This window comes from Girardinichthys multiradiatus, chromosome 2 (genome assembly GCF_021462225.1).
Source record: "Girardinichthys multiradiatus isolate DD_20200921_A chromosome 2, DD_fGirMul_XY1, whole genome shotgun sequence".
Taxonomy (NCBI): Eukaryota; Metazoa; Chordata; class Actinopteri; order Cyprinodontiformes; family Goodeidae; genus Girardinichthys; species Girardinichthys multiradiatus.
In genome coordinates, this window is record NC_061795.1 from 34,307,782 (window position 1) to 34,325,913 (window position 18,132).

The window sequence follows — 18,132 nt, forward strand, 5'->3', positions numbered from 1 at the left end:
AGAATAATAGCAAAATCCTGTTTACCTGTAGAGTTGTGTAACATCAACTGCTCTCATGCACACAGTGTGACGTCACCTCTGGATCTAATAAATAATGATCTATCGCAAGAGAAAGCCTCCTGTTCAGTGGTGTTAAATAATGAAGGATTTTGTAATTTTCCCACATGAGCGGGTAAACAATACCGTTATTTCTTTTAAATAAACTTGTAAAAAAATGTTAAATATGAGTATGGCTGAAACAATTAGATTATTCGATTATCTAAATAATCAACTAATTTAGTAATCAAATAATCTTTAACTGGAGTATACAGACTCTAAAACATGCAGTTTGCTGAAAGAACCCACTGAGAGCAGTAATTAAGCACAAACTGTACAAAAAATATATACATTTAAGATGAAAACCCATCTTTCTCTGTAAATATGCTTTATCCAGATCTCCTCAGGCAGGGTCTTAGCTTCACCTTGTTAAAATTCTGTAAAAACAAATCGCCTATTAAACACCTTTTGCTATCCGATTTAAATAATTGGGGTATTTGATTATTTAAATATGATATGTGACACAGAGGCTTATTTTTACATACTCAAAATGGGAAAGATAGGAGAAAATACAATTCTAGCAAGGCAGATATGTGTTCATCTTCAAGTCAGTAAATGGCCATAAAAACAGCAACCAATTACATCCTACAATTATAGCTAAACTGGAAAGTACCAAAAACATATTCTATATGATACCCTAATGAACTAAATGTTAGGTAATGTTTTTAGCACTGACTCACCTCATCTTTTACAGCCTTGGGCTCCAGAGCTCTGCTGATCCTGCAGCCTAGAACAGGAGTGGCCGGCTGGGCTGAATGAGCTATACTCTCCAGTTTATTGAACATGTCTGACTCCGTACCTCCTGCCCAGACTCGTTTGCTGACAACATCCCACTTCTTTCGCCGAGAGCTGAGATGGCAAACACGCATGGAAAATAAAGGAAGATGGTACCCAGAGATGGAATATATAAAGCTTCTGAGTTTGCTTTGATTTGCTTCAGTACCTCTGAGATGCAAGTCTACTGATTCTCCGCAGCTCCTCCAATGAGATGCTTCCATTCTCCTCCCTTTGCACATCTATGCCCAGTTCATTGACGAGCCACTCGCCCTCCTCTGATAGATGGTATCTGACAAGAAAAACGTATAAACAGCAACCGCCTCCAACCAACTACCGATAAAATATTTTCCATTCAAGTTTCTGAGCTTACCTGCGTACCCCCTTGGTTAAGGCATACATCTGCCGGGCCTTACTGGCAGCTTCTGTCTGATTGAGGCGGTGGTTGAACTGCATCAGCAGCCTCTCAGCAAACGGCTGTCCTGCACCATATATTCGCCCGTAGTTGAACACCTTGGCATGTTCTCTGCTGATGCCCACAGCGTCTGCTGTCCTGCTGTGCAGGTCAGTGCCCTGACTCTTTTTTCCCTGAAGGGTCATCCAGCCAAATGCTGTGCTACCTAAACCACAGATATTTGGCCAAATTACTACAGGTGGTAAAAAAAATAAATACAAAATACAGCAATTTTCTGTAATGCAGCCCAGTTTCATAGGAACTCATTTTACCATGCATGCCAGCGAAGTGAGCCTCTCCAAGTACAGCAGCAATCCATAATTCCTGAGAGTCTACGTCTGCTCCAACCAGGTGATATCCAGGTGGTACCTGTACCATGGCTTTTAGTTCACTGCCTACCCGGTCCCTCTGAGGGAAAAAACAAAACATATTTAAAATACAACATAATTTAGTCCAAACTGACGAGCAAATCACTGATTTTACACTCATCCTACACATTAATATATTAATTTAGGGCTTTTAAAAACTCATTTCCAACTTTCTCTTCCTGCGTGGAATATTTACACCATAAATAACACTGGGTGCAAAGGTTTGAATTTATTGTGGGTTTTCCCTAACCCATAAAGCCAAAATTATACTTCCAGACTCAAATAAATAAATACTGTCTAGCACTTAAATTTCTGTTACCAAGTGGCGGAGAAACCATATGTTTGTTCTACAGTCCTGGCATAATTCCTGCTGGATATTTGGCCTCAATCTGTCAGACTTGCTAAAATTCATTTAAACTGGTTGGTTTTCTGGAATAAACCCAGTTTTTAAAGGCTGACCATTTACATTTTTAAAAGTGTTAAGGTCAGAGTAACCTTGGATGCTTCAAATTAGCCTGTTTTATCCATACCTAAACAGATTTTGTGTGCTTGAGATTACCATCATGCTGAAACACCCACCTATGTCCATATTTAGAATCACCTAGATGATGATTTGTTTAATTTGGAGAATTTGAAGGTCACCCTCTGTTCTCATTGTTTCATTTACTTTTTTGAATGTACCAATACCACTAGAAGCCAAATACCCCCGCAACATGATGTGGCCACCACTGTGCTGTGGTCTGAAAGCATCGTCTTGACTCCTCCAAACATACTTTTACTCATTTTGGCCAAACAGCTCAATGAAAAAAAAGCTTGGCCTGTCCATGTGTGTAGCTGCAAATTTCAGTGGAGCTTGAAGGTGCTGATCTGCCTTCGTTCTCTTAGTTGATGTAAAACTGGTTTCACTGAGGATTGGGACACGTGTTCCAGCAGCTTCCAGTTAGTGATAGACTCGCACCTTGGTGGTTTCTGTGTTGTTGCTAAATATCCTAACCACTTTTGTCATGGCTTTTCTGTTTCCAAGCCAAAAAAGTTCCAAAAAAAAAAAAAAAAAAAGGCCGTCGGTGGCAACAGGTGGTTTAGCTTTTGAACGCACTTCCGACTTAATTGTTTGAAAAATATCCTTTTTATTTCTTGCGAAATTATAGGCAAAATAATAACCAAACAATTCTTACAACTTTGATGCAAACGAAAGTCGGCTTAAACTCATTTTACAAGGTCAAAAAGTGGTAAAAAAATAAATAAAATCATTGTAAAATACCTCCTGTCATCACACCGGACATTTGGCAAACAAAGAACCCGAGCCACACCCCCACGGTGTGTACATAATCTCTTAAATTAATGGGAGGGGCTTAAAAGTTACCAAAGAAATCATAATAAAACACCTAAAAGTAAATATAACTTATGATTTACAAAATTCAACATAAATGGCTACAACAACTTTTCTTGCTACCAAAGGCGACAATTTGGGTCTGGGGGTAGAAACGTACACACAATTAGGTGTTCCAACAGGACGATGAATTTTAAACACACATTCAACTGGCTTTGAAATTAAGAAACTGTGTAAGATTAGGCTTCTGGACCTCATCCTTAGGAAACCAATTTGAATGAACTCTACCAATTTTGATAGGAAGAATTATGCCCGAAGAGGACTACAGAAACAGAGATTTCCCTGCAAATTACAAAAAGACATTTATCCAAATATTAGTGGGAGGTGTATGTCTATGTTTGAGACGGTATATATAATTTTCACCTTGTGTATGAGAGAAAATTCGCAACAGATTCAAGCTTATGCAAGTCTTGTCTCTAAAAAATAACTGAAGTTAAATGTACAATCATCTAAGAAAAAGAAACTGATCTTTAAAAGTGCATGTACACCTCTTACTGATTGTACGGTTTTCTACATCAGCTCAGCTTCTTACCCGGGCGTTACTGGCGGTCAGCCATGTTGGCTCCACAGCCCTGCGGGTTACCGTCCCAGCTGTGATGACCTGAGGCAATATGGCACCATACTGGCCCTCTTCATCATAGTCCTTATGCCTTTTAGGAGACCCGAAGTCAGATTGATACAGAAAGTTTTTCTTTTCTTTTTTTTAAATACAACATGCCATACAAACCTGCTGACATTATGTGGAAGCTCTCCTTTTCTCAGCCACAACACCATCTGAGAACTATGAGAAAAAAGGACAAAATAAAATCAACGTTCATCCCTTTTAGAGAATAATTCATCTGACTGTGATCAGAACAACTGTCAGAAACAGATGGGTACTTTATGCGTTTGTGAGCATTCCTCCAGAAGGACATCATCTTGTTGATCTCCAGAGCTCGTGTTGCGTTGGTTCCACCTCTACCTGCTCTTAAAGTACCATCCTCCATTTTAGCCAAGAAGTCCTTTGAAAAGGGGCTGCCAACATTGTTGTGATTCCCGTCCTGTCAGCACAATCAGTCTGAGTGAGGAAAACCAACCCAATGAAGCTGTTAAGGGCACCGAAAACAATTCAATTTGTTCACCTTGTGAGGTAATTTAAAAAACCAGCAACCTGGAATATCTACGTCATAGTAGGGGCCGTTTCCATGGTGATAGTGGCAGTGACTCCCCTCACTGACAAAATGTGGGTCTTGGGATGGCTAATAAGGATAAAACGTGTGCAACACAATAAATCTCCGCTAAAAATACGATAAGCTAAATTTGTTGATCCATACTGACCGTCTTTAACTTTTTCCCATATTTTACAACACTGGCTCCGTTTTCTTCTGGGAAATGTTCCAAAGAGCTCAGCTCCTCCATCTTAAAGTGCAGAAAAAAAACACACCACAGTCAACACAACTTATTTCAGAACATGTAGGAACGATTAATTACTCCCAACACCGCTGGCTGAAGAATCAGAAGTCAATATGAGTGAAACAATCATACTCATGCTACCTTGTGATTGAAATATTTAAATTCTCTCTATATTTCATTATTTGTTAAGCTAAGCACCTTTGTCCACACCGTGCTGTCAGTCCATATGAGCTCATCTGAAGGGTTCAGATACTCAGGCTGCTCCTTGCTGTTCTGCTCACAATACTCTTGGTATACCTTTTCGATAGCTCTGTTGAAATACACACACACACATTTAAACCTTAGCTTAAAGAATAACACAACATTAGATGATGACTTATTGTGATGCAGATTGTTCTGGTTTTACACAAATATTAAAAGCAGAATAGCCACAGAGCAACATGCACCAAAAAATGTACATATTTCTTCGAGGTCATTTCTATTCTGCATCGATTTTTCTAGACTATAAAGAACTACTAATTAGTTTTAATATTGAAAATTTGCATTAGTTACAGGATGCTATGATGAGTGATCAGATGAAATGCAATTAATTAAAAAACACCTTAATCACAAAAAACTGATTTGCCTTCTGGTTTAGTCCTGCTACAAAATGACCTGTCAGCATCTATTCAATAATATTAGCTTAGTGTTAACAAGGACAGAGCAACTGATAACAATCTGATTAGATCAGAAAAGCATTAAAGCTGCTCTAGACAGGAATGGTGTTCTTTTTTTAATCAACGCTGCCTTTAAGGAAACTTATGCTACAAAGACTTCAACCAAATCAACCATTCATCGACTCATCTGGAACTACAATAAGAGACGGTTCAATCAGGGTTCCCAAGAATGTCCAGCAAGTGCCAAGACCATCTCTTAAAGAGGTTTCATCTAAGAGGCTGGTTTGGAGCCAGTGCAGAGCTTGTTCAATAATGGCAGCAGGTAGCTGTGGGTGTTTCTGCAGGGACATTGATGTTGAAAACATTTTGATGCTGGCCTGTTGTCAAGAAGAGCAGCCAAGATGACATTTCTCTACAAGAAAAACATAAAGGGAAGACTGATTTTCTGCTACAAGTACCGGCTTGGACTACAGATGACTGTGGTGAAGTTCTCAGATTGATCTCTGGACATCTGTCCAGAGAAGAAGAAATGAACCTTACCATGAGCTCTAAGCCAGGCCAACAGTAAAGCATCCTGAAACTATTTATGTGTGGGGTTGCCTCTCATCCAGATGACCATGTGGTGACATGATAAGAACGCAGCTAAAAAATAAAGGTTGATACTTGAAACTTGCACATAAGTTGGTACATCTGACTAAGACTCTTGCATATTCCTCATGCCAATTCTCTTACGAATTCTCAAACACTTTCATGCATTGTACAGTTAAAAATGGCCTTTTCTCAGACAGCATGTGTTTTTACTTGAAGAGCACCAAGTCATATACCTGTGTGGGCACAAATACTCCTGATTTTCCTCCTGAGAATTCAGATTGTCCCTCCGTCCAGGTACCAGATATCCCCAACCATGTTTCTCTGTGTAATGCAGGGGGAAACCGTCCCACGTCAGACCCATCAGCTTCGGGGTCAATCTCATCTGCAGGCTAATGAGGCTGGCTCCAGGTGACCAGTTGTCCTCAGATATCTTCTCACACAACTTACGATACCACCTGAAGAACATCGGGACAAAGGAGTGACCGTTAGGAGGAAAGTGTAAGATGATGAATAACAGATGACTGTGGTGCTTTGGAATAATCGTACGCTGGATGTCCAGGAAGATGTTGCCTTCTCTTGGGAAGACGATTCAGTGTTTCCTTGAGTTTCTCAACTGCAAGCTTGCTGGGGCAAAGACCTGCCATCTCCTCCTCAGATGGTGGACCTGGGTCTGAAAATCCCAACTAGCTGCGTTATTTTATTTGTAATATCATTAACTGTCTATTTAGGAAACCTTTAGTAGAAATGTAATAAAAGTTTAGAAAGGACATACCATCTTCCCAGTCTGGAAGAAGAGTGGAAACCTTTGCTTCAGCTGCTTTTTTGGAGTTTTTCCTCTTGTTAGCAGCAATTTTCTTCTGCTTAAACTCCTGAACATCCCACTCAAGATCCCAAAGCCAGGGGTCTTCTTTGTACCTTAAGATATAAACCATATGATTTGTTTTATTTTTAAATCCTTATAGCACTAGATCAGCGGTCAGAAACCTTAACAACCCAAAGAACCCTTCTGCCATCAGCCCAGCTAAATAAAAACTGTTTAAAGCCATAAAGGCTAAATGACCCTTCAGGATAATAAATAAATAAATAAATATGTTTTTTTAAGAAATGTCTACTATACAAAATTTGGTTTTATTTTGAAATTAAAGAACCTTCATTTTTGTTCTATTTGGGGGCTTTAAAATATAGAAAAGCACCAAATGCTGACAGAAAAGAATGGAAACAATGCAAAAAAGCAGCTATTTTTTCAACTTAATAACAAAAGAGTTACTTCATAAAATAAATCCTGGCACTATTAGAATTTCAATGCAAATATAGCAAGAAAACACATGCAAAAACTTCCAAAACTAGCATTTTTTAAAATTACATTTCAAAATATCGCTTGGTTATTTATCATTTTTGACCCGAGCTATCAAGAGTGGAGGGTCTAAAGAGACCCCTGGACTAAATAAAATGCAAACATGTGACTTATTCAAATGTATTACCTTATTACACAGCCTGCAATACAATTAAATGCTACAACACAGTCAGCAACATCAGTTACTATCTGACCTGTCATCCTGCAGAAGCTGACAGGCATCGTCTGCTAGAGTCATCAGAGACTTCTTCATCTCCCTCTGGAGCTCTTCGTAAACATCCTGAGAGTCCTCCAGGTACCGGCCCCAGTTCTGATTGATGGGAAGGTAGCTGACACCCATCTCCAGCATCCCAGCAAACGTCACTGGATGTGGACACCTTACCAAACACAGCAGAGTAGAATAAGTTCTTAACAGAATAAATAAAGAGAATCAATAAGCTGCTCATTTACAATGCAGAGAGCATCTAGCCCTCCCTGCTGTAAAACATAGCAGATTTTATACATACAGCCTTACAAACGTGTAAACATTGTGCCACATTGCAACCACAATTTTATTCTAATTTTATGTGACAGACCAACACAGTCCAGCTCATTATTGTTAAGTGGGAAGGAAAACAAATCCACAATTCTCAACATTTTTCACACTAAAGATCTAAAATATGTGGCAGACATTTACACAGAACACATGTTCTGTGAAGGACTCAGAGTTGTGTTAAGCAGAAGACCAAGGAACAAACAATTCAGGGACAAAGCTGTTTAAAAAAAACAGGGTTAAGTTATAAAACTTGTCACAAGATGTCCTGTTTGCTGTTTGCCACAAGTCATGAAGAGAACGGGGAAACAATGTAGAAAACAGGTTAAATCAGAACAAAACGGACCTTTGTGGCCAAAGCACTGTGTGTGGCAGAAAACTAACACTGAACATCACATTGAACACACCATCCCCCCAGTGAAACATGGCAGTGGCAGCATCATGCTGTGGGGATGCTTTACTTCTGCGGGCAGAGGGAAACTGATCAGAGTTGACGTGGTTAAATAAAGGGTGAGCCTAGAAAAAAAGTCCAATCCTAAAGCAAACTGAGAATCTGTAGCAAGACTTGAAACTGCTCTTCCCAAGAGGCTCTCCATCCAATCCGATGGAGCTTCAGCGATTTTCCAAAGAAGAATTGGCAAAAATGTCAGCCTCTGGAGGTGCCAAGCTGTTTGAGATATACGCCAAAAGACTTGCAGCTGTAAATGGGTGGAAAGATGGTTCTGCAAAGTACTGACTCAGCGGGGAAAACATATGCATGCCTCATTTCTCAGCTTTCATTTTATTCCACTCAATTATGCGTTGTTCCACATTGGTCTATCACAAACAGTGAGCCAATGACGAACACTGAAGTTTGTGGTTTTAACACGGCAAAATGTGAATAATTTGAAGTGGTATAGATACATTGTGCAGTTTATGTTGTTTATGTTTGTGGGTTAACATTTACCAACCTCTCCATGAAGAGGGGCAGCTGCTCTGTGAAGACCTTATGTGTGGCTTCAACATCCAAAGCACAATACTGCATCAGCTCCTGTAGGTGGCAGCAAAAGCACATTAACATTTCACTCCAAGACAACCACAAGTCCTCAACTAAGATTAATATTTAGCTTTTCTTTTACCTGGAAGTTGTTCCTGACATCAACCATTGTTCCTTTCACAAAGATGTCTCTGGCCTCTTTCTGCAGGCGCGGACCCCCCACATATAGAGCATGGACATCGGCCAGATTGTTAATGCTGCTAATGTTCACCCAGTCCCAGGAGCCAATCTACGCACAAAACACACGTCACATTGACATTTAATGATGCAAAACGGCTTCTAGCTCGTTTTACAAAAATCTAAATTAGAACTCAAAGGTTTTACCAGTAAATTAGAAAGAAAATAGCAAACACAAACCGTTGGGCCTTCCCTTTTCTGTCCAGCTTTCTTAATGTGCTCCTTAACTTCCTGAAGGCCCCTCTTTTTTCCCAGCTTATTGGTCATCCACAGGGTGCGCTGGAAGCCCGTTAACCCAGAGATGGCCATATGAAGGCTCATGGTGTCCATGAAGCGTGCCTTTGAACCCTGAATGCAACAAAGGTGTAGCCTTGGTTGATATACGGTGATGTGCTAAAGAAAAATACAAAATAACATCAAAACTAACCTTTAGAAGATACTGCTCCTTGATGTAAGATCTGTCAAAACTAACATTGTGGCCCACTATGAGCCTCTCCTTCAACTGGCCCCTTGGAGGGCGGGAAGAGTTAAATGGTGTCTCTAGGGGAATGAGGTCTGCGAGAGTGAGTTGGTTTGACCAAGAGTATCGCTCCTCAATTAGACGCTTACTGCACCAGGAGTACCTGACAAGTCAAAGCATCAAAGCAGGAAGTTAATTAATCAACACATATGGTGCCTTGCAAAAGTATTCACACTCCTTGAAGTTTTCCACATTTTATAACATTGCAACCACAAACTTCAATGTATTTTATTTGGATTCATGTCACTGAGCAACATAAAGTAATGAATAATTGTGAAGTGGAAGGGAAATGGTTTTCAAATATATTTTACTAATTAAAATATAGAAATGTGTGGCATGCATTTATATAAGACCCCCTTTCCTAACAACAGTGCAACCCATTGCCTTCAGAAGTCACCTGATTACTAAATAGAGTCCATCTGTGTATAATTTAATCGCAGTATAAATCCATATGTTCTGTAAAGGCCTTAGAGGTTCGTTAGAGAACATTAGTGAACAAACAGCATCATGCAGACCAAAGAACACAGCAGACAGGTCAGGGAGAAAGTTGTGGAGACATTTAGGATGACAAGCAAGCCATAAAAAGTCCTGTTCAGTTTCCCACAAGCCATGTAGGCCATGCAGCATGTGGAAGAGGGTCCTCTGGTCAGATGAGACCACTTCTCATCACCTTGAACACACCATCCCCATTGTGCACCATAGTGGTGGCAGCATCATGCTTTGGGGACTATTTTCTTTAGCAGGGACAGGAAAGCTTGCCTAATGGAGTTGTATAAAGCCATGAACCTGGAGCTGTGGTTCATCTTTTAGCAGGACTACATAACACCAGAGCTACAATGGAATGGTTTAGATCAAAGCATATTCAGGTGTCAGAATGGCCCAGTAAAAGTCAAGATGTAAATCTAATTGAGAATCTGAAGTAAGACTTAAAAATGTATGTTTATACACTGCTCAAAAAAATAAAGGGAACACTTAAACAACACAATATAACTCCAAGTAAATGAAACTTCTGTGAAATCAAACTGTCCACTTTGGAAACAACACTGATTGACAATCAATTTCACAGCTGTTGTTCAAATAGAAAAGACAACAGGGGGAAATCTTTGGCGATTAGCAAGACACTCAATAAAGGAGTGGTTCTGCAGGTGGGACCAAAGACCACTTCTCAGTAACTATGCTTTCTGGCTGATGTTTTGGTCACTTTTGAATGTTTGTGGTGCTTTCACACTCGTGGTAGCATGAGACGGACTCTACAACCCACACAAGTGGCTCAGGTAGTGCAGCTCATCCAGGATGGCACATCAATGCGAGCTGTGGCAAGAAGGTTTGCTGTGTCTGTCAGATTAGTGTCCAGTGTCTGGAGGCGCTACCAGGAGACAGACCAGTACACCAGGAGACGTGGAGGAGGTTGTAGGAGGGCAACAATCCAGCAGCAGGACCGCTACCTCCACCTTTGTGCAAGAAGGAACAGGAGGAGCACTGCCAGAGCCCTGCAAAATGACCTCCAGCAGGCCACAAATGTGCATGTGTCTGCACAAACTGTTAGAAACCGACTCCATGAGGATGGTATGAGGGCCCGACGTCCACAAATGGGGGTTGTGGTCACAGCCCAACACCATGCAGGACGCTTGGCATTTGCCAGAGAACACCAGGATTGGCAAATTTACCACTGGCGCCCTGTGCTCTTCACAGATGAAAGCAGGTTCACACTGAGCACATGTGACAGACGTGACAGAGTCTGGAGACACCGTGGAGAGCGATCTGCTGCCTGAAACATCCTTCAGCATGACTGGTTTGGCAGTGGGTCAGTAATGGTGTGGGGTGGCATTTCTTTGTAGGGCCACATGGCCCTCCATGTGCTCACCAGAGGTAGCCTGACTGCCATTAGGTACCGAGATGAGATCCTCAGACCCCTTGTGAGACCATATGCTGATGCGGTTGGCCCTGGGTTCCTCCTAATGCAGGACAATGATAGACCTCATGTGGCTAGAGTGTGTCAGCAGTTCTTGCAAGATGAAGACATTGAAGCTATGGACTGGCCCGCCCGTTCCCCAGACCTGAATCCGATTGAGCACAACTGGGACATCATGTCTCGCTCCATCCACCAACGTCATGTTGCACCATAGACTGTCCAGGAGTTGGTGGATGCTTTAGTCCAGGTCTGGGAGGAGATCCCTCAGGAGACCATCTGCCGTCTCATCAGGAGCATGTCCAGTGTTGTAGGGAGGTCATACAGGCACGTGGAGGTCACACACAATACTGAGCCTCATTTTGACTTGTTTTAAGAACATTGCATCAAAGTTGGATCAGCCTGTAGTGTGTTTTTCCCACTTTAATTTTGTGTGTGACTCCAAATCCAGGCCTCCATTGGTTAATAAATTTGATTTCCATTGATGATTTTTGTGTGATTTTGTTGTCAACACATTCAACTTCATACAGAACAAAGTATTCAATGAGAATATTTCATTCATTCAGATCTAGGATGTGTTATTTGAGTGTTCCCTTTATTTTTTGAGCATTGTAGATGGCCTTCAATCTCAAAGTGAGATTGACAAATTTTGCATGGAAGAATGTAAAAATTTCAGTCTCCAAATGAACAAAACTGCTCATCTGGAGACTGAATATTGAAAACCACAAATCCTTTTCCTTCCACTTCGCAATTATAGGCACCTTTGTGTCCGTCTACAACGTAAAATCCCAGTAATATTCATTGAAGGTGTTGTAATATGACAAAATGTGAAAACATTTAAGAGGTGTGAACTCCTTTTCAAGGCAACATAATCCCAGTGGTTTTCCCATTTTACATGTTATATATTAATATCTGTACATCTGTCCTGTTTCTTACCAGTTGGTGGGAGAAAGAGCCACCGCCAGCGTAGGGCACTGTCCCTCCGTTGTGCACACCTCCACATCAAACACTAATGCAGACTCATCTGGGAAATCCACTTTTTCACTTTCCCCGGCGGGCCCATAGCGGGTCCAGCCTATCTCCCAGCTCCATTCCTGAGGCATGGGTGGCAGGTCGGCCCACTGCAGCTTCGTGGCGGCCTCAAGGTAGGGAAGGCTCTGCTTCTCAGCCAAAATGCGAAAGTGCTCATCTATGTTTTTTCCATACATCCGAGGAAGTTTAAGCTCCACATCTGGCAGCAGTGAAGTTTCCTTCCCCCAGAGACTGTGATTCTGCAAGTGCTTTACACTACGCTCCACAGCTTCCTCACTATACTCTGGCTCAACACCACGAAAGATTTGCTCATGGAGGTTTCTGGAAAGCATCTGGATGTTAAGGGGGTTCAGGCGGGTCTCTGTCGCTTCCTCGCCCTGTAGTGAGCAAGGTCTGGTGGAATAGAATGACCTTGGACATCTCCATCGCGGAGAGAAAAAAGTCCTCTGGAGAGGACAGCGTAACAAATGCAACATCACCTCATGGACATCTCGTCAGACCTGTGGGGCAATCAAATAACAACAACTGAAACTGACATAACTTAATATTAATGAAAGCATACAAAGGTGTATTTTTAACTAAAAATGGTAGAAATATCATGATATACAGTATGGATTTCCAATGTAGGATTTGATTAAAAAAAAAAACAATCTTTTTAAAAAGTGCACTGAAGAAAAATCTGCAAATTCTTCCTTGATTATATTTGGATCAATAACATATGAGTCATAAGAGGTAAAACTGATCATCCATATAATATAATAATAGTAAAGATGACAGCAGACGTTTGACAAATTTCAACATAGATTCTGCAGCATCCCTTGTGTGTAATGAATTTTTAAAATATGTGAGAATGACATGTTACGTGGAACTACTAAAATAAATACATTGTTCCACCATGAGACCTACCGCGTGTTTACAAACACAGCTGCCTCATGTTAATCTATAATAAGCTACATAAGAATTTTACGTAGAGTTTTTTTAAAAGGTAACATAGACGACAAAAGATAACAAACGCTTTAGCTTACTTGTGTCGGATGTGTGGCCTTTAATGTTATGTTTGGTTCAAACCGAACAGCGAGGCATCTTTGCGTCCTACCCAACTGGAGTTGCGACCACAAATCCACACGGTTAAACTTTAGCGACACCACGTGGTCTGGATGATTCATATTTTTTAACCACGTTTAATATGTTATTGAAGACTATTGCCATTCACTGAGATGATGGTTCTTGTTTTCTGCGCAAACCATTCTAGACGCGTTTGGAAACAAAACAAAAATCATACGAACCAGTAGGACTGTGAATTGATATCACATGGCGTCGAGCAATTGGTCATAGAGGCCGCGTGGCCTAATGGATAAGGCGTCTGACTTCGGATCAGAAGATTGCAGGTTCGAGTCCTGCCGCGGTCGAGTTTTAGTATTGTTCTCTGCCGATGTCAACTTTCTGCTTATTTTAAAGGCGCCGTCCAACCTATAGTTTCTACACCCTCGAACTACAGTCACAAGGCTTGATAGAAGATGAAGGCAGCGTGGCTCTCGGGCTTGTTTTAATGTTACACATTGTCCACTTACCGCATCTGAAGCCAAATGCGATTTTGTAAACGTTAAATGTATTTATTTGCTATTTTTGTTTGTTTTGTTTTTGTGGTTGCTTCTTGATAGACGCTTTTGGATCTAGATGAGGATGTTGAGGACCTTGCCGCTCACGGGCAGGAGAGGGCGCAGAGAGCTGCAGTGATGAGCGGCACTACAGTATGGAGAATGCTAAAACCTAGTCTTTCAAATCATGCTTTTAGTTTAATGATATGTGGTGTCTTATTCTTTAAATGTTGCTAGGGTGTGCTCTGTTATTTGGTTTTCGTTAGAGCATGAGTAAATGTATATTTAGTTTTCATTGTAGGTTCAAGGAAGGGCATTTCTTTAATGGACATTTTACCTCCTTTGTAGGGGAAAAAATGAGTTTGGCGTCTAAAAAATTAGTTACTAACATATGGACCACCTTGCCAGTTAAATAAATCTGAATGCAACACTTAGCTTTTTGTTGGGAAAGTAAGGTGAGCTTATTTAGTCATCATATTCTGTTGTTTTCAGACAGCTCCTGTCCTCCTTTTTCCACTTGTAACTATTTTTCCTGGTGGTTGCCATCGTCAATGTGCTGTGACTAGATGAGCCAGAACTTTGCATTTGTTTTGAAAAAATCATAAGTGGTCTGGCAAGGTGATATTACTTTACACCTCACTTTCTCTATATGTACACCCCTGTATGGTTTCAGAGTGAGACTAACTGCCTGCTGGTGGGGTTTCGCTGGTGGAGTCGGGCTGATGACAATGGAATGACACTGTGGGTTTTTGGCACCTGAAAGTGAAGGCATAAATTTGCAAATGTACATTTGAGGTGTTATCTTGATGTATTGGTGTGTTGTGTGTTTTAAAGACACCCCAGGATAGTTATGCTGAGACAGATGTGCAGACATTCTGGGTAAATTATCTCTCCTCTAATTTGTACTTTCTTCCTCACGTCATATGTGCTGCCTAATGATTAAACGAGGCATTTATTCTTTCATACCTTCCCTAGCAAAATTATTCATTCCCCTTTTAATATTTTGTATAAGTACCAGCTTCCATGTATTTGATCGGGAGTTTATGTAACAGATTAGCATAAAGCAGTGCGTGGCTGTAAAGTGGAAGATCAATAATACATTGTTTTCAAGATTTGTGTGGTGTGCATTTGTATTCAGCTCCCCTAGGTCAAGTACATTGTGGAAGCACATTTCTCTGCGCTTACAGCTACATGTTTTTGGGCTTATCTTTCCATCAGATTTACACATCTAGAAACTGAAATGTTGCCCATTGTTCTTTGCAAAATACGTCAATCAGACTCAGGGAAAATGTCTGTGAGCATAGATTTTCTAGCATGGTCACACATTCTCTATTGGATTGAGGTGTGAACTTTGTATAGGCCTTTCTAGCACATGAGTAATGCTTGATTTAGTTGGTAAGTTAGTTTGCAAGTAAGTAAGGAAGCAAGTAAGTAAAGTTTATGCAGTTAGTCCCTGACATTCAGTCTCTCCCTTCGTACATCCCCGTACGATCTGAATCCAAGCGGTGTTTTGTTATTGGACTTCCGTGCTAGTCACGGATTGTCCATAATGAACACCATGTTCAAACATAAGGGTGTCCATCAGTGCACTTGGCACCAGGATACCCTAGGCAGGAGGTCAATGATCAACTTTGTTGTCGTATCATCAGACCTTCGGCCGCATGTTTTGGACACTCGGGTGAAGAGAGGGACTGAGCTGTCCACTGATCACCACCTGGTGGTGAGTTGGATCCGCTGGAGGAGGAGAAAGCCGGACAGACTTGGCAGGCCCAAGTCTGTAGTGAGGGTCTGCTGGGAGCGTCTGGCGGACCCCTTGGCCAGGGATTTATTCAACTCTCACCTCCGGGAGAGCTTTGACCAGATTCCGAGGGATGTTGGAGACATAGAGTCCGAGTGGACCATGTTCTCCACATCTATTGTCGATGCTGCTGCTCATAGCTGCGGCCGTAAGGTCTGCGGTGCCTGTCGTGGCGGCAATCCCCGAACACGGTGGTGGACACCGGCAGCAAGGGACGCTGTCAAGCTGAAGAAGGAGTCCTATCGGCTGTGGTTGGCTTGTGGGACTCCTGAGGCGGCTGACAGGTACCGTGGGGTCAAGCGTGCCGCGGCCCGGGCAGTGGCAGAGGCAAAAACTCGGACCTGGGAGGAGTTCGGTGAGGCCATGGAGAAGGACTACCGGTTGGCCCCGAAGCGATTCTGGCAAACCGTCCGGCGCCTCAGGAGGGGGAAGCAGTGCTTCACCAACACTGTTTACAGTGTGGGTGGGGAGCTGCTGACCTCGACTGGGGACATTATCGGCCGGTGGAAGGAGTACTTCGAGGATCTCCTCAATCCTGCCATCACGCATTCCCTGGTGGAAACAGAGGCTGGGGACTCGGGGTTGGACTCTTTCATCACCCAGGTTGAAGTCACCGAGGTGGTTAAAAAGCTCCGCGGTGGGAAGGCTTCGGGGTTGGATGAGATCCGCCCTGAGTACCTCAAGTCTTTGGATGTTGTGGGGCTGTCATGGTTGACACGTCTCTTCAACATTGCATGGCGGACGGGGACAGTGCCTTTGGATTGGCAGACTGGGGTGGTGGTCCCCCTACATAAGAAGGGTGACCAGAGGGTGTGTTCCAACTACAGGGGATCACACTCCGCAGCCTCCCTGGTCAGGCCTACGCCAGGGTATTGGAGAGGAGAGTCCAGCCAATAGTCGAACCCCGGCTTCAGGAGGAGCAGTGTGGTTTTCGTCCCGGCCGTGGGACACTGGACCAGCTCTATACCCTCTACAGGGTACTCGAGGGTTCATGGGAGTTTGCCCAACCGGTCCACATGTGTTTTGTGGACCTGGAGAAAGCATTCGACTGTGTCCCTCGTGATGCCCTGTGGGGGGTGCTCCAGGAGTATGGAATCGGTGGCTCTTTACTAGGGGCCATCCGGTCTCTGTACAAGCGGAGCAGGAGTTTGGTTCGCATTGCCGGCACTAAGTCGGACCTGTTCCCGGTGCATGTTGGACTCCGGCAGGGCTGCCCTCTGTCATCGGTCCTGTTCATAACTTTTATGGACAGGATTTCTAGACAGAGCCAAGGGCCGGAGGGGTCTTGTTTGGGGACCAGAGGATTTCGTCTCTTCTTTTTGCAGATGACGTGGTCCTGCTGGCCCCATCTAGCCAAGATCTACAGCATGCACTGGGGCGGTTCGCAGCCGAGTGTGAAGCGGCTGGGATGAAGATCAGCTCCTCCAAGTCCGAGGCCATGGTTCTTGACCGGAAAAGGGTGGCTTGTCCTCTTCAGGTTGGAGGGGAGTTCCTGCCTCAAGTGGAGGAGTTTAAGTATCTCGGGGTCTTGTTCATGAGTGGTGGAAGAATGGAGCGGGAGATCGACAGACGGATCGGTGCGGCTGCCACAGTAATGGGGGTGCTGTGCCGGTCCGTTGTGGTGAAGAGAGAGCTGAGCCGAAAAGCGAAGCTCTCGATTTATCGGTCGGTCTACGTTCCTACGTTCGGTCATGAACTTTGGGTCATGACCAAAAGAACGAGATACCGGACACAAGCGGCTGAAATGAGCTTCCTCCGTGGGGTGGCCGGGCACTCCCTTAGAGATAGGGTGAGGAGCTCGGCCATCCGGGAGGGGCTCGGAGTAGAGCCGCTGCTCCTCCACATTGAGAGGAGCCAGTTGAGGTGGCTCGGGCATCTATACAGGATGCCTCCTGGACGCCTTCCTCGGGAGGTGTTCCAGGCACGTCCCACCGGGAGGAGGCCCAGGGGACGGCCCAGGACACGCTGGAGGGACTATGTCTCTCGGCTGGCCTGGGAACGCCTTGGGCTCCCCCCGGAGGAGCTGGAGGAGGTGTCTGGGGAGAGGGACGTCTGGGCGTCTCTGCTGAGTCTGCTGCCCCCGCGACCCGGTCTCGGATAAGCAGAAGACGACGAGTACGAGTACCTTCCACCAGCAGCTCATAATTCCCCTCTGATTAGCTCCCTATGTTCATTGGTCCATTCTCCACCCTTCTCAGCATTTATACCCTCTTGTTTTCATTGTTCTCCCCGGTGGATCCAACTGCTGACTTCCCCGTACCATGTCTCTGTGTTCCTGCCTGTATACCTGCCTAATTTCCATCCTGTAAGTTACCTGTTCCTATCATTAAAGCATTCGTCTACTCACTAAGCTGCCCAAATCCTCCTGTTTGCACTTCCGTCCTGCTTCACTTCCACACTCCCTGACAATTGTATTGTTTCCTGCCTGTTTGTGGTCATTGCCCTGCTGGAAGAT

General features: G+C 43.3%; 1 protein-coding gene and 1 non-coding gene across 3 annotated transcripts in view; one reads left to right on the plus strand and one right to left on the minus strand.

Annotated features, from left to right (window-relative positions):
• Nucleotides 1-13,420, minus strand: part of polg (polymerase (DNA directed), gamma) — a 16,781-nt gene extending 3,361 nt beyond the window's left edge. The window contains exons 1-20 of one of the 2 annotated variants that reach the window (XM_047391009.1): nucleotides 13,307-13,420; nucleotides 12,186-12,781; nucleotides 9,248-9,443; nucleotides 9,001-9,168; nucleotides 8,726-8,872; nucleotides 8,558-8,637; nucleotides 7,270-7,452; nucleotides 6,494-6,636; nucleotides 6,268-6,391; nucleotides 5,955-6,176; nucleotides 4,673-4,784; nucleotides 4,400-4,480; nucleotides 4,204-4,320; nucleotides 3,962-4,122; nucleotides 3,810-3,863; nucleotides 3,615-3,732; nucleotides 1,597-1,732; nucleotides 1,244-1,490; nucleotides 1,040-1,162; nucleotides 777-945 (exon numbers count right to left, since the gene is read on the minus strand). In XM_047391009.1, the coding sequence (XP_047246965.1) occupies nucleotides 777-945; nucleotides 1,040-1,162; nucleotides 1,244-1,490; nucleotides 1,597-1,732; nucleotides 3,615-3,732; nucleotides 3,810-3,863; nucleotides 3,962-4,122; nucleotides 4,204-4,320; nucleotides 4,400-4,480; nucleotides 4,673-4,784; nucleotides 5,955-6,176; nucleotides 6,268-6,391; nucleotides 6,494-6,636; nucleotides 7,270-7,452; nucleotides 8,558-8,637; nucleotides 8,726-8,872; nucleotides 9,001-9,168; nucleotides 9,248-9,443; nucleotides 12,186-12,757 (3,153 nt within the window). In that variant the 5' untranslated portion in view covers nucleotides 12,758-12,781; nucleotides 13,307-13,420. The remainder of the gene's footprint in view (nucleotides 1-776; nucleotides 946-1,039; nucleotides 1,163-1,243; nucleotides 1,491-1,596; nucleotides 1,733-3,614; nucleotides 3,733-3,809; nucleotides 3,864-3,961; nucleotides 4,123-4,203; nucleotides 4,321-4,399; nucleotides 4,481-4,672; nucleotides 4,785-5,954; nucleotides 6,177-6,267; nucleotides 6,392-6,493; nucleotides 6,637-7,269; nucleotides 7,453-8,557; nucleotides 8,638-8,725; nucleotides 8,873-9,000; nucleotides 9,169-9,247; nucleotides 9,444-12,185; nucleotides 12,782-13,306) is intronic. The other variant, XM_047391001.1, reaches the window with a different exon arrangement.
• Nucleotides 13,421-13,617: 197 nt separating this feature from the next.
• Nucleotides 13,618-13,690, plus strand: trnar-ucg. Its single transcript has one exon. It is a non-coding gene; the product is annotated as a tRNA-Arg (tRNA).
• The last annotated feature ends 4,442 nt before the right edge of the window (nucleotides 13,691-18,132 follow it).